This window comes from Melospiza melodia, chromosome 2 (genome assembly GCF_035770615.1).
Source record: "Melospiza melodia melodia isolate bMelMel2 chromosome 2, bMelMel2.pri, whole genome shotgun sequence".
Lineage (NCBI taxonomy): Eukaryota > Metazoa > Chordata > Aves > Passeriformes > Passerellidae > Melospiza > Melospiza melodia.
Genome location: NC_086195.1, coordinates 20206120 through 20222772, shown reverse-complemented (window position 1 = coordinate 20222772; position 16653 = coordinate 20206120). Strand labels below are relative to the sequence as shown.

Below are 16653 nucleotides of genomic sequence, written 5' to 3'. Positions count from 1 at the left end.
TCTTCATAAAAAGAGCTATAACAGCCAAAAGGCCAAATCCTGCCCCTGTCTACTTGGCTTTGTGCTTTTATCTTATAACTTTACTGGGGAAATGGAGATACAATGAGAAATGGAGATCTGAAGGGAAGGACTCTTTTATATGATGGATTTTAAGCCTCAAACCAAAGTAAAACCTTGAATCTTGTATATTTAAGTTGCATTTGAAGGTGGCCCATAAGCTCCTCTTAGATGTTTTTTTATACAGACACTTAAGAATGCAATAAAAACACATCAATATCCTTAAACCTTCAAAAAAAAGGGAGCAAAAAATATGCTCATTGTTTTACTCAGCTTTTTATTCCATCAGTATGATACAAGATAGACAACATCACTGAGTAAGTCTTCAACTTCATTAAAATTAAGCCTAATATGTTTAATGAAATTATTTTGCTATGATACACTTTCCCTTGTGGCGTGCCAAGAAGGAATTTCTCTGGAACGCTGGAGTACATTGCCACCCGCTGCCCACAGGCGGCTCTGCAGCTGAAAAACAACGTGAACAGAACAGCAACATTTAACACAACACAACATTTAACACAGCTACCGAGGCAGCGGGACTGACCCCGACTTTGGCACAAATTTCATGGAAACACAGTTGTGAGCTTCTCCAAATGTCACGTTCTTTCCTGAAACTCTACTTCACTCCCTTTCATGTGTCTGTCTGCATTTTTTGCTTTTCTCTAGCTTTCTTAATACTGGAGCTTTGATATTTCAAAGGAAAAGCCATATTCTTTCTCAGTGTTACACATCTCAATTTATTAGGTTTGGTTTTCTAAAATTTGGATTCCAGTTTATTGTTTTAAAACAATACATAAAACCACACATTTATAAATATATATATTATATCCTGCATATATAACATTGGTTTTCCTTTGGAATGGGAGGGCAGACTTTGCACTACATAGTTCATTGGTTAAGGCACAATGTTGTTCTTAGATTCTCTGAGCTGCTTCCTATCAGAACCTAAAAAAATACTTTTATAATCTTGTATCAAATTTTAAAGTTTTTTGCAAATACATGTAGAAGAAAAAAATATTTTGTATTTCCCCCTCTAAGCTCACTACTACCCTTATAAAATATATGGCTTTTCATGTTCCACTTTATTTTAGTGTTTTTCAAAAGGCAGTGAAAAGAAGTACAACTTTACCCCTTAACAGCTTTTTTTTTTAATATAATATATATATATAAGCACAGAAACCAGCTTGTGCACTTTCTATAGAATTCCAATGCATATCATGGTAATGTAAGTGCAGTGATTTTTTAAAAAAGCAGTCACGATTGATTGACATCTGTATATGAAAACATAACATGATTATCATACAATACCCATTACAGAATATACAATCATCAAAACTGCAGATATATAAATACATTTTTAGCAACATCAAAGCAACAGTTTTCTTATACACAGCATATGAATACAGAGTTATTACACTTAAGTTTTCACCTTGCTTTTTCTCAAAAGCTTGCTGAAAAACAGGCACATGCTGTAGTTGCAAATTAACTGCTTGACAGTGCTGTTGAGAAATTAAAGTGAACAAAGTTTTTAAAAAGTATATGCAATTGAGTTGGTATAAAACAAACAGCCTCCCCCATTTTCCAATGTCACCGTTGTTTTCCTATGAGACGGAGGCACGGGTAAAAGCGGCAGTTCCACAGAGTCAGATCATACAAGGGTTTCTGGGAGGGCATCAGGGTTATCAGCTGATAACAGCTCCCAGATCTGCCACCTCTCCCTTTGCCACTCATTCCAGTCCGCCTCTGCAGCACTTGTACTGTTCTGGCTGTGAGGCGCTGTGGGACAGCTGCGACCCGCTGGCGTGCGCGGGGCCGGCTGCTCCTGCCTGGACGTGGCCTGCTCAGGGGCTCTGCCTGGCGGGCCTCCAGCTGCTCTCGGCCCCGAACTCTTTTCTGGGCGTTGAAGTCTCCACAAAGAGTGCAGCGTTGAGGAAACACTCGAGCTGGTTTTTGCTGGGCCTGGGTAAGGGGGCGGCGGCCGCTCTTTCCTGTAGGAGGGCTTGGCCGTGCTTTGCAAACAGCCCGCGCTCGAGTCGCGCTCGCTCAGGTCCTCCACGCTGCTCAAAGTCAAGCGCTGCTCCGAGCGGGAGTGGGACAGCCCTGAGCTCCTGCAGCCGCCGTCCCTGTGGGCGTCAGTGCACGGGCGGGACGCCGCGGGATGGAGCTGGCACTCGGCAATGGCGGCCGTGGTCTGGCTCCTCCGCATCGCCTGCCGGCCGCCGGCCAGGTCCGAGGAGCTGCCCTGCCAGCGAGGGGAGCACGTGGCCAGGTTCCCCTGGGACAGGGAGCACTGTCCGGGCCGCAGCGAGCTGCTCTCGTAAATGTTCCCGTAAGAACCTGGGCGTGGGGACAGAAACACAACATGAGCCTGCAGAGCCGTTCCTGGGGCATTTAACAAGCTACTACTGCTTTTTCCTTGGACTACACGGTAGAGGAGAAGATTGCCCAGAAACCTCATAGCACCTTTCAGTATCTGGAGGGGGCTGACAGGGAAAACAGGAACTGTAGTGATAGCACAAGGAGTAATGGGTGGAAATTGAAAGAGGGGAAATTCAGGTTAGATATGAGGAAGAAATTTTTACTATCAAGGTGGTTAAACACTGGAACAGGTTTCTTGGAGATGCTGGGGATGCATCCAACCAGTGTTTAAGGTCAGGCTGGGTAAGGCCTTGAACAAACCAGTTTAGTTGGAAGTGTCCCTGTTCAGGGGAGGGGGGTTAAGATTAGATAATCTTTAAAGTCCCTTCCAACCCTTATCACTTTATAGTTCTATGATTCATAGAATCATAATAATTTAATTTAAAACTATTTCTTGAAGCAATTTTAAAATAACTTTTAAAATTATATTTAACAGTTTGAAATGTTGCTGTTTTCTGAATTTCACTGAATACAGAGAAGTATAACCACTGTGTTCCTCTGTATTCTACTTTAGAGTCACCTTTTTGAAGTCCAGCTCTGGACAATGTGAATTCTGCTGGTTTCACTGTGATTTCCTGACAACAAGAAATTGTTTTTTTCTTTGTTAGATTTGGGCTTTAAAATTGAGAAATTACTGACCTGTGATTACTGGATCTTTGCAGCCACTTTTCAGCGTTGAATGCCAAGTGCCCCAGATATCAAAATGATCTTCAGAAACATCTGAACAGCAGTAAGAGCAGGGAAAAGATGATTAATCAATCATCTTCAAGACATTATTTAGAAATACACAAGTAGAACACTTTATGCATCAGAGTCATTAACATCCAGTGGCACCTTCACTGTGTACCTAACACAAGCACCTCATATGTGAGACCCCACCTGGAGTACTGTGTACAGTTCTGGTGACCCCAACATAAGGACATGGAAGTGCAGGAAAAAATCCAGAGGAGAGCTATAAAGCTGGTAAGAGGACTGGAGTACCTTGTGTACAAACACAGGCTGAGAAAATTGGGGCTGTTCAGCCTGGAGAAGAGAAAATAGTATGGAGACCTTGTAACAGCCTTCCAGTATCTGAACAGGGTCAACAGGGAAGCCAATAAGGGACTCTCCATCAAGAACCAGTGACAGGGCAAGGCGTAATGGGTGCAAATTGAGAGTGGGGAAATTCAGGTTAGATACTAGGAAGAATTTTTTTACTGTGAGGGTGGTGAGGCACTGGAAAAGGTTGCCTAGGAAGGCTTTGGATGCCCCAAGCCTGGCAGTGTCCAAGGCCAGGCTGGTTAAGGCTTTGAGCAATCTGACCCCCTAATGGGAGGTGTCCCTGCCCATGGTAGGGGGGGTTGGAACTGATGAACTTTAGGGTCCATTCCAACCCCCTGACATTTTATGATTCTATGTATTTGCTCACAGCTACTTGTTTCAAGAACAGACCCTGCAATGGATTCAGTGAGCTCTGTATGGGCAGGGTGCCTGAGTTTGCTGAGTTCTTAAGTCCTCTGCCTTACTGCAGTCAGAGAAATTGCACAAGAACAGGGGAAATTGCTCCACAAAAGGTGGTTTCTGGCAAAGCTCCCTCAGGCAGCCCCAGGGGTCACCATAAGGCATGATATATCAGCCCAAGGAAGCTGCCACTCTTACCCAGAAATGCAGCCACAGGACAAAGATTTAATGAAATGCTGGGTTATAAACAATTTAATGCCTTTTTCTGATTTCACTAGTCAGTAGAGGAACTTCCTAATTTGTCCTGGTCCAGTATCATTGTGATGCATATTAAAATCCAAAAGATGGTTAATACAATAAAACTTAATGTAATTTCCTATTCATAACTTAATAGAAATCTGACCAAATTCTTAAACCTCTTCAGAGATTTAGATTTTGAATACAGAAGATAAATTCCAGTTGGCATTTATAAAGCATATAATTGAGATAATAGTCTAAATCCCATTAAGTCCAAAGCAAATTAAATGCCTAGGCAGTGCATCTGAAATTAGGAGGTTTTAAAAATACCACCAAACAGTTATGTGCATCCCTAAGCATTGAAAGGTCTCAAAGTTTGGCTCACTAAGTATAAAATTAATGGATGACAATTTTTTAATATATATATATATATTTAAAGAAAAAGCATCTTGAAGTGCTGATGAGCTTATTTAAACCACAGTTCTTTACCAAAGAAATCACTCAGGTATGCACTCCACAGGTAGCTATGGGAATAATGGATCCCTGCACTAGTATTGCTCAGTGTGTAATTGGTTGCAGACGTAAAGCTGTGCAGCTCAGCTATGTTTTCCAATGACATGGTGTTGAGGTCATTCTTTGCAACTGGAAATCTTAAAATCTCAGTTTTTTCCAAAGCCTGAACCATAACCTTGCAGGTATTACAGTCCCATGGATCAGGACTAGACTTTGCCAGGCTATCAGAGACAGGCTGAAAAACTGGACATATACAGTTCTATTTTCCTAATTAATATCTCCAAGTTTTGAGAAGTGCCATACCATGAGCATGCCTGACTGATGGCTGAGTGAATGAGAAGGACTCAGCACAGATCCTTTGGGCTCAACACAAAAAAAAATTATATTGGTCTGTCATTTTTTTATAAGGTTATTTACGCTATTGCTCCTCAAATCCTGGTTGCTGATAATACAAATCTGGCCCTTTTCAATTATTTCAGGAGTGTCCATCAGTCACTGAGAAGGAGGAGGAGCACAAGCAGGATGCACTATACCTTTTTCAGCCTGTGATGCAGAAGAATTCTCCTTTGGCTTAGTTTGCAAGTGTCCAACCAGCGTGTACTGCTCAGGTACCTTGTAGAGCTTATCTGGGCTGTGGGCAACTTCTTCTGGCATTGCCACCAGCGAGCGCTCGGACAGCACTGGGGAGTTGTTGTCATAAGGGGAGACATCACCACTGGAAGCTTTGTTGGAGTCTGTGGAAGAATGTCTTTCTCCTGTGGAGTAGGAACCTTCCGACCGCAGCATCTCAGGGCTCCTGAGAAATTTTGATGAACAAACTGTTGTTAATAAAAGAATGCTTCATGTTCACAGTTACAGGTGCAGTTTGGCATCAAGGCCGGGATGGAAGGGGCTCTGAACAATCTGGTCTAGTGAAAGGTGTTCCTGCCCACAGCAGGGGGTGTGGAATTAGGTTACTTTTAAGGTCCCTTCCAACCCAACCATCCTATGATTCTACGATCATACAGATAAAATCAAACACATGAGAATGGTCACAGCTGCTGAAACGAAAACACTTCAGAAACACTTATTGAGGTGCATTTTCCATGAGTAAAACTTTTGCCATGAAGTGGCCAGCAGAGGCCACTCAAAATCAAAAGATGATGTTGTCAAGAAAGAAAACAACAAAAACCCACACAACTGTACAGTAAACCAGAGGAAACTAAGCAGTTAATAAATTCCTTATGTTACCTTGACAATGTAGCTTGTGGCAACAATAAAACTGAAGGCGTGATAGGGAAGATTAGTTTGATGCTAAGCAGTATGCTAAAACAAATTTTTGTATTCTGAAGTTTTCCAGAGAGAAATCAAACACTTAGCTTGCCTGTCAAACTACAAGAATGATCCTCTTCTAGAGACATAAGAAGGTAAATGTTCTACAAGGGACAAACAGATGTATTTATTGTACTTATGGCTGGGGCATCAAAACTGGTTCCACTGATACCTTCTACAACTTCTTTTACCTTTTCACCTTCACACCCCCAACAACATGAATTGCCTTTAATTCTGCCAAGAAAAGGCAAACACACCTCCCACCTAAGTACAGCCAAAGGTCAGAGAGACAACTAATTTTTGAAATGTGCTGGGAACATTGATGGAGATTTCTTGAACTGTCACAGTTTGCCATGCAGGTAGGAGGCAGACTGTGAGTCACTGAATATCCACAAAGAACATGCAGAACTACTCTGTAAATAAACATAATTTTTTTCCCTGTTGTTCCTTGCTAATTCATATTTCTATTACTCATTTTTCATTTCTCTGCACCTCTGTTTTGTAAATGCTTATTTTTTGCTTGAGTCAAACACTTCTTTAAGCAACCTCTCATTAATATCTGTTCTAATTTCATGTGATACAACAGAGGCTCATTCCTCTAAATGCCTGAAAATGGTCAGTCCTTTTCACAGTCAAATCCAAAGACAGCTTGAATGTAGTGAGCAGCCAAAATTCATTTCTCATTATGGAACAGTAGCTGTCTTTCCAGACAAATAAAATAAAACTGAGGAAAGAAAATAAAGAAAACACAAAAAAACCCACAGGACAATAAATATTAATACAAAAATAATGACAAAACTTAATACCACTTTCAAGCTGTTGGTTTTTTCCCTGGCTGATTTACATATCCCATGCCCCAAAAAATAAAATATATACAATCAGCAGCATAATTACTATGTTATTCAATATTCCTTTTTTCTTTTCCAGTATGAAAGCAATCATAATGTGCTGGTAACTAATTAAATAATGTTACTCCTCAGTAACTCTCAGTGACAAAACCATCACTGGAGTTAAACTCAGGCAAGCCCAAAAAGCAGAGCTGCCATTTGGCAAAGTTGCTCTGTCACAAGCTTCCCAGAGAAGCATGGTAATGCTGGGGAATCATTAAAAAAAAAGTCTCAAGTATGTAACTTCTCAACTAAATTTCTTATCTGAACATAAATCCAATGTAAATTAATCTATAAGCAGACACACATTGAGGAACTATAGTTTTGTAAGTATGTACAATTCAATCAAAAAACTTTTTTCTTGTTTTTTGTGACTTGCTTCTTTCTTTCTGTCCTCCTAAGTCCTAAAAACCCTCGTGCAGTGATATGAGATTTAAGCAATGTCTTGGGATTTTCAGAAGAACTAGAAGGACTTAGAAGAACTTAAAAAAAGGGAGAAGAAACTAGAAGAACTTAGAAAAGGGGAGAAATGTTGCTATCTGCAAGTTTCCTATGACCAAATGCCCTTTTTTCCAGCCTTCTAGATTGAATGTCATCCAAACTGGAAGGTTTATTGCATGTAAGTCTTTGCAGCATCAAAACCATCAAAACTCTGCTGCACAGGGTAAAGACAAAGGTAAAATAGCACTTAGCCATGGCAAGGTAACACAAGGAATAAGGGAAATGGAAATGAAAGAATGTGGGAACATAAACTTGAGTTTTGTGACACACTGATTTCATGTCTTACCTTGAATGATCTGTTATAGTCTACCTCTTCTCAAGACAGAGCTCCTGCTAAAAATTTACCTGAATGGAAACTTTCAAGTCTTTGGAAAGGTTCAAACATTCAAGTTTCTAAACTGATTTATAGTTTTGGCTGGTAAGTCCATACTATTTTTTATATACATATATAATATCACTTTAAAATTTGTTCAGGCAAAATAGCTTTAAAAATCAAAGGAACTGCAGTGGACTCTGTCAATCTTACTATAAGAGACCATCAAAATGGATTAAATACTTAAAAGCAGGAAATTGAACTCATACATTTGCAAGTTTGCTTCACAAACAAAATACAACAACTTGCAAGAAGACTTTGGCTTGCTTCTTTGCAAATAAAGAAAGAATTCTCACAAATCCCTTAAAATGAAAGTTTTGCATCTGTTTGCTTTACTGTTTGAGTTCATTAGCAAATGGATGTTTGCTACAATTCAAAATTCTTCCCATGGACAGTGAGATTCTCTACCCACTCACCAGGGAGCAATTAAATTGGAAGGCAAACATAAATACTGTGTAAGATACCCACTCCTCAATATGCAATATATGAGGAAGGGTAGATAATTGTCCCCACAAGGAATAATAGATGATTATTTGCAATCAAATGTGAGGAATGGGAAGGCAGGTAAAGTATTTTTCAGGGACTATGAAGTATGTTAAGGAAAAGATTTTAAAAGTGGCTAAGTAGTAATGGAAAGATTTGAAAGCAGCAGAAGAAACCTATGCCACATGAATTTAAAAATACAATTTCAGATTCCAAAACAACAGGCATCTTTCTATGAATTGATATTGTCCACCAGAGTCCAGCTGCATGGGTGAACTGGAAATGTGTTAATCACAATAACTGCTTCTACTGAGGATATTCTTACTTTTCTACTAGCATCAAGGTTATCAAAATAGGAAATCCCTTTCTGTTTCTGGCAGAAACCCTTTTCTGTTATAACTTAAAGCTTCTGAGTGGGAAAACAATTACACCTTCAAGAGGCAAATCATCTGGAGTGATATGGCTTGGCAGCACACAGTACTAATTTCCACACATATTTGAGTAACACAGGTGCTACCAACAAGGCAGATTACTGTGGGATCGTGATGAGGTTGCTGCTGTAACAGGGTAAAGGACTCAATGTTTCAGGGAGCCTCTGCAGCTTTAAAAACTGTATTTACACATACTGCATGACCTGTTGTATGGCTTCATTTTGTGTCACAGATCAGGATGGATTGAAACTCATTATCATACTCCAAAAACATCCAAAACTGCTGTAACTTTGCAACTTATTTACTCTGAAAGGACTACTAACCATGATAAGCATTAAATAACCATAAGAAATAGATTTTATTTTTTGTTAGTTTAAAGATGCTTCATCTTACAGCTGTAAACCCAAATTCCATTGCCATCAAGCCAACATACAAAAAATTGGGAAGTCACCCACAAAAGCACACTTCACAATTGCTGCCATTTGTAATTAGCACTTTATCATGAACAACTTCCATAAATTCCCTGACACACTGTTCACAATGCTTAGCTCTTAAGAGAACTGAAAGATGAGGAACATGTGATTTGTCCTCCTCTGGGGAGGAAAAGAGATTGTGTTTTCTGTGTTAGATCAGAGCCAAGAAAGCATTTATAATGACAGCAGGAGCAGAAATGTGAGGGCAATTGCAGAACAGGACCTTCAAAGCAATTAAAGTGACATTAAAGTCTCAAAGTTGATTCTATACTTATGCAGTCAACTAGCTTTTCTGATGAAGACTGTCTCAAGAATATATAAAGTTTTTTGTCCACAGATCCACATTTGTATTTTGAGTATGTGACCAGGCAATTTCCAATAAGAAAGATATATTTTGGAGGCTCATTTTTATGAAATCAAGACAAACATCTCCTTGTAGTCTGCTGTCTCACATTTCTTATAGGAAAAATAAGCAACACATTTGTAGCCTCAAAATTGAGATCATGTTGTGAAATACATTAATCTCTTAAGAGCATCACACTCCTAGCAATAACACTAAGCAACATTCTCTCTAATTGCCTGGAATATTTTAACCAAGAAGTTGCAACCACAGTGAAAACATATCGCATTAACACTAAAAGTAAATTACTTACATGACAGCAAAGTAGAAAAAAAATGACAGTAATTTTTTCCTAACTCAGTGATATTTCATCTACCCATTACTGAAAACACAATAAATTAGTACTACTGTAGCTATATGCTCCTGTTTGGCTTCAGAACATTTCCTTACAAAATGCCTTTTGTCAGTTGTGACCAGCTTTTCACAAAAGCTGCATTTTCTCCTGAAGGTGTGCATGCTGGCTAAGAGTAAGAAACTTCAAGGAAAAGTCAATTAAGGAATCAGGATCTAACAATTACCTGTTACATCCACAATGATTTGTGACTAACTTATGCACAATTGGTATGTGTAGTCACAAGTGAGATATGGATTTGATGTCTTTTTGTTATACAACAGTGAAATCCTGCATGAAGTTTTTATTAGCTTGAGCTAGAAATTATCTATCATTCCAAACTAAGGGCTGAAACATATGACATAAGCTCAACACACTACCTTATGTCATATGTTTTGTAGTGTCTGTCCTGATTGTAGTCTTGGCTTCTGGCAAATGTGAAACAAGTCTAAAAGACAGTTTATGTACCTCTAACTAACCTGCACTTACTGTGATCTAAATATACACATGATTACTTGTCAGTCAGACAAACTAGCTGAAATTACTTCACACAAAGAAAATTACCCCAAATCAGATGATCTGTGTTAATTTTCTCCTTCATGTGGTAAAGTTAGGAAACTAATAAAATCCTTTACAACTCAATATATACTGCACTTATTTTTGTTTCCAAATTTTGTAGTTAAAGAAAGCTTTTTCCTGAAGGTGTTAGTTAAACTATTTCTTGTATACCTTTCCCTTTGAAGCCAGGCACACCATTACATTACCTCCAAATATAAAATGTTAAGAGGGAGAGAAAAAAAATCATAGCTGACTACACAAATTCAATTTTAATTATATTCTGAATGCACTAGGCACTTTCCACAAACACAGGAAGACAAAGTCCAATATGTCCCAGAGAGTTTAGAGTCTACAAACCCTCTTAAAAATTACTTAAAGCAATTCTATCAAATTTTGTGATTTTGGGGTCTGCCATATTGGGATTCACTAGAATAATGACAATGAGTGTGTGGTCCCATAAGAAAGCCAGGAATACTCTTAATCTGAATGTACAAACTCACAGCATTAAGGCACAAGGGTGCAGGTACACCATACACAAGAATATGTTATGTATCATAACTGCTATAGAGACCAGTGTGATTTTTTTTCTCTTCAGATCCTTCACAAAGCATACAATTAAATAATATCCAAAGTCTCCATAGGGCTGCTGTTGTGGCAGTTGGCTTGTTCACAATGTCCTACATGTATAGGATAGGAAAAGAACGACAGAGTGGTCAAGCAGCTCGCTGTGATGGTGTTAAGGCACTCTAGGGTGTGTTTCAAGGATAGTGGAATACATGCTTCCTGTTACTGAAGACTACAATAAACCCAAGACACAAACCAGCAGATGACTAAAAAACATCCTGTCAGATAATAGTGCACTGAATATTTTTATGTACATATCATTCTGTTCTCTGCAGCAGAACACAATCTTTCCTCTGAATCAGGGAAACAAGTTTTGTCCTTAGAAAATGCTGTACAAGAGTCAGAATTTCTTTGGCAGAGTCTGTGTAATAGGGAGGATATTTCTACTCCATTGTAGACAGTGCAGAAGAGCTGTGGAAAACTAGAACCTTTTGGACACTTCCAGTGGGAGATAGAAATTCCCAGAAGAAAAAGGGATGATGAAAAAACAGATTACTCACGATGACTGGGAAGCTTTCCTCCTCAGCAAATAGTCTACAACATCTGGATCAGTCTCTAATAAGCTAATAAGCACTTCATTCTGTAAATCAGGGGAAACCTATGAAGACATAAAAGAATACTTAGTTGGAGGTTAATATCCTTTCATATACATTAATTTTGGTGCTATGCTTAATCTAAATGAACTAGTACAAGTACATTTACAGAAAGTATATAAAATATTCAGAAGCTTTCACTTAAAAGAGAAATTTCATGTAAGAACAGATGAAGTAGGACTGAAGATCACTTTGTACAATGTTCAATGCTGATTACTGTTGAATAACTGGTAGGTGTCCAGTTGGTTATTATATCTGGAAATAACAGTGGGATCACTTAGGTATCACAATCTCAAAAGCTACCGTTTAAGGTATTTACTTTACACCACCCTTCAAACATCTGAGGACATTTACCAATCTCCATCTCTGCCTCTCCAGCCACTCTGATCAACAGACTCAGAATTTGTGTCACCTTTGGAGTTTGGCCTTCTGATGTGCTTTCTCTTTGCACTTTGTATGGATATGAACCTTCAAAACCCTTGACAGCTTCAGATGCTGCAGGATACAGCAACATCTCCTGGGCAGGTAGCAGAAATGGCACCCCAAAATCTACACAAGTAAACTTTGTGTTTCCAACTGCACTTTACATGACTCTTATCAATCTTCAAGTAAGGATTTGTCTGCTTTGTCTGCATTACAGCAGAACGCTCAACACAAACTTCAAAACACTGGAACAGATGAAACCATCCAAGAACAGCCCAGGTTCACTCATGACACGTGAAAGTCAGTGCAAGACAATCTCAGCAAGGGCTCATCAGCTGGGCAATATATGTTTCTGGATGTAAGCTGTCAGAGCCTGAATCTCTTGAGCTTCAAGTCACACTTCATGGACCATTTGTTCTCCCTGATATTTCCTGGGAAATAGGAATAGCATTACTAACATGTTCCCCAGAGGAATATCCCATTTTGGAAAGTATTTAAGGAGTCTAGTTACATAAAAGGCATATTTCTTAAAATAAGGAAATAATTAGAAAATAAATAAAGATATGCATAATTTAATTCAAACTGATCCAAAATCTCTATGAAAAACTTGTGTAACCACATACTCATTTTTTTTAATATTGTTTTCAATCTCTGAACTGGAAAAATATCTTACTGATGGTCACTGATACACTGGTCTTTAAACAATTCTTTTTATAGGAATATAATTTTTAGAAACCTGGTGTACTGTAACTTCTCCATTTAGACAGCCTTTCTGTACACTAGAAGAAACTCCACATAGAGTTTAATGGTAACAAAAAAATCCACACATTTTTGTCTGTATCTTTCTACTCAGCTTTTTATCAAACAACTTTCTAAGAAACTACTGAGAGAATTTTGTCAGAAAACAAAAATACATCTTGCCTTATTAAAAAGAATGATAAATCCATCACAAAAAGTCTGAAAAAGTTCCATGAGAAGCTCAGTTCCAACAGAAAGCTTCTCTGAAACCCAAACTTAATGGTTCTACTGATTCATAGGGGTTTTACCAGAATGAATCTGCAAGTAGATTTGTACTGATGGTCTCCTTGCTAGGTGCCTATTGGGTTTGGGGGTTCCTCCTGTGCACAATTTTCTTCAGTTTAGTTCAGTAACTTGGCAAGTACAGAATTGATATGTAATTGCAAACTTACACTTATAGAGAACTACAACAGTAGTATCTCAGGAAGATGTCATCATATTACTGAATTGCTTCACTGGTAATTGCACCCAAGGAGATGGATAAGAACTTGAAATCTGGGACAGAAGGGAAGCCAAGGGAGCTGGTGAAAACACAGCTCTGGAGGACATACAGGGACATAATCAGAGGGCTCCAGGGTTGTGAGGACTCCAGTAGAGTACCAGATATTCTGAGATTTTGGGGTTTGGTGCAACATGACAGTCATAGCTGTTGACACACAGAAGGGCGGAGGAACCCTTGAAGTGTCTCCTTGTGCTGTCCCTGGCCATTGATGTGGCACAGCATGGCAGTGTGTGGCTGCCTCCACAGTGGGAAGGTCACAGTAGCCTCTAACTGTAAAAATATGAAATTTCATATACTCTGTAGTACTTCTTTGCAGCAGGGCTGGATTTGGACACTAGGAGATGAAATACATGAACAAGCTGCTGATCTCCTTTCTTCATGCAAAGCCAAGCCAAAAATGAAGAGTGGCTGAGTTGTGCTTCCTTTCATTCAGCTGCAGAGACTGGCAAAGAACAATCCTTAATTTTAATAAGTCCCCAAGACTCATTGAAATGGGCAAGATTTGGATATGAAAGTGATTATCATCACTGACATCAATGAAGCAATGACCAGATTCCATCTTCTACAGGAAATCCACTTTTGCATGCTACTGATGCTAATCATAGTTACTCAGTAAAAATGGTGCTCAATATCCTGAGTTGTTCCAAAAAACAGAATTTCTCTGATCCACCAATAAATCAGAATCATTCTGATATTGTGGTCCACCACCACATTTTGTTTTCCTAGGGTTTGGTTCCAAATGTTCTTCCAGTTTCAATGCTGAAACCAATCACAGTTTCATAACCTCCCCGTATATAAAAGTAACAGAAAGAAAAAAAAAAAAAACCCAAACACAAAAGCATCTGAGAATTAATACACCATGTTATAGTTATAGCTGAATGTTTAACTCCAGATGTTCTTTTTTTTTTTTTTTTAATGTAGCATAAATGTCGAGTATAAACAGTAAAAGCAACTCTGGAAAACCAAAGAAATTCTTTTTCCCACACTCCATTTAACCCCCAGAAGAAAGCTGAAGCACTGAAGAGAAGAAGGAATAAATCCATCAGAATTAGGGCCCTGATGCAGGTTAGTCTAACCTTAGCCCCATCCTTTCCACATTGAAAGTCACAATGCATGCCTTAAGTATCATGGACTGAGTTGTGTCTGTGCTGTTAGAAGTTCTTAAAGAGAAACAACAATAAGAGCACTTCAACTATATTAAGTATTCTTATTCAAGTATTATCTCAAACTTGATAGTGCCATCCACACTCTGGCCAGCAGACCTTCACACAGGAGTGCAATTCTGTCACTTTCTTTTACTGAGGTGGAAGGAAAAACAGCACCTAGCATTTCGCCCAACTGTAAAAAGCATTAAAAAAAAAAAAAAAGAAAGAAAACACAAAAGAAAACTATTGCAAGTGTCTCTCTGGTACAAGAATACAAATAAAAGGCAGGAAAACCACAAAGAAGTTCATCTGAGGCTAAGATATCTGAGGCAGGGCTCATGATTGCTTTCTCATGCTCTACTCCCTTGCTGAAACCTGATAGACATCTTCCATTTACAGTTCTATGTGGCCATCAGCCCACAGTTCAGGGTTGTTCATCTTCTTCCAACAAGGTCTCCAGCACTTAGCTTTGCTGAAGCACTGAAGGTTTCCAGAGTGTTCTTTCTGCCTTGGGAACTTATCTCCTCAGTGCTGCTTATTCTCACACAACAACCAAAGTTTTTTCCACTTCTTCAAGACTACTGGTTTTGTTACAATGTGTATTTTTACAAAAATGAATACAGAATAATGAAGACCACTGCTAGGTCTGACTGGCCTCTGCTACCTCCAGAGCAGGGCTCCCTCAGACACAAGTCATGCTGAGCTGACCTACAATTCTGTAGACAAAAAGAGGATGAGATAAAGCCACAGAATGAACTGCTCAGGTAACTGCTAGGCATAAGAAATGTGACCTAACTCAGCTTCATCTGAAGTAAACAACATGTCCAACTTCAAGGCCATCAGCCTTCTTATGAAGAACTTGCTTCAGCTAAAGAACTGAAGGGAACTCAGGAACTACACAGATTTATGTTTTATTCCCTTTACCCAGCTAATAAACAAGAAAGCTTTATCCTTCCTCTCCATCCGACCAATAAAAAAGTCTTGGGTAGGGAAGGTAGTTCCTTAAATTAATCAAGGATGTCTTAATCCCTGCAGAAAAATTTTCTTCCTGACTTATAAAACTGAGATGTGAAAGATCATTTTCAGTCTTGTCTATACATTGCTCAGTATACAACTGAATGGCCAACCCCATCATTTTCATGATCTTCTAAAAAATGTACCTTTACCTGCACAGAAACCATTCTAACCAAGATATAAGCACACATTTTTAATATTTTTACTTACTGCAAATCATTCTCCTTGCTAGAAGACTACTCTTTGTTACCGATAACTACTGATCCTAATTTAATGCAGCTTCTACAGTTTATTTCATCCTCATCTACTTTAATACTAATCAGCTATTTTTGTATTCATCTTACAAATATATAAGAGAAATATGAAAAAATATCCACCCACCATGAACAGGGTTTCATAGTTTTCAATCATCTTTTGCACAACAGCTATGATAGCAGTACTCTCTTCAGCTCGAGCTGAGCTCTGAACTGAGAATTCTTTGTCTGTAGATTTCTGCTTGTGCAACAAGTTAGGGCCAAAGATGGTGGCCAGATTAAGCGATGTCATTTTGTTCCCAGTAATCTAGAAAAGAGAAAAAAAAATGAGGTGGGGTCTCACAGGCCCTAATGTATACAGATATGTATATAGACACATCTATACACACTCACACTCCTAACACCCACACACAAACACACACTCTGTCCCCCCCGATTTGGTAGATGCTTCATTCATCAAAACCAAAACTGCTGCTTGTCATTAAAAACGAGCAACTTTTAGAAACACCTTGTTTTGAACATCTCTGCAACAAGCACTGTAGATTTTCTGGATATATTTTCAAGTGGATTAGAGGAGTAGAAGGTGGAAATGTTTTCTGCCTTTAATTCCCTGGGAGCTCAACAGTGGCAAACTTCTGAACTCAGAGCAACCTCCCTCCTACCTCAGCATCTCAGCACGTTACTGTCTCCTAGGACCTAATGCTGAAAGCTCCTGGCTTTCTCAAGCAGCATTCATGATTTGAAACAAATACAGTGATACTTTTCCACATTTAAACTCTTGAGATTATTAAGGAGCAGGCTCACTTCTTTTATGAGTATTTTCCTGTATTTCTACAACATGCCAAATGTTTACTTGTTTGGTGGCTTGTTTTAGTTTGTTGAGGTTT

General features: G+C 38.8%; 1 protein-coding gene across 6 annotated transcripts in view; it reads right to left on the bottom strand.

Moving 5' to 3' along the window:
• Positions 1 to 314: 314 nt before the first annotated feature.
• ARHGAP6 (Rho GTPase activating protein 6) overlaps positions 315 to 16653 on the bottom strand; it is a 310769-nt gene continuing 294430 nt past the window's right edge. For all 6 annotated transcript variants that reach the window (XM_063147746.1, XM_063147752.1, XM_063147755.1 and 3 more), the window contains exons 9-13: positions 15894 to 16073; positions 11538 to 11635; positions 5199 to 5461; positions 3115 to 3195; positions 315 to 2394 (exon numbers count right to left, since the gene is read on the bottom strand). In XM_063147746.1, coding sequence (XP_063003816.1) covers positions 1706 to 2394; positions 3115 to 3195; positions 5199 to 5461; positions 11538 to 11635; positions 15894 to 16073 — 1311 coding nt within the window. In that variant the 3' untranslated portion in view covers positions 315 to 1705. The remainder of the gene's footprint in view (positions 2395 to 3114; positions 3196 to 5198; positions 5462 to 11537; positions 11636 to 15893; positions 16074 to 16653) is intronic.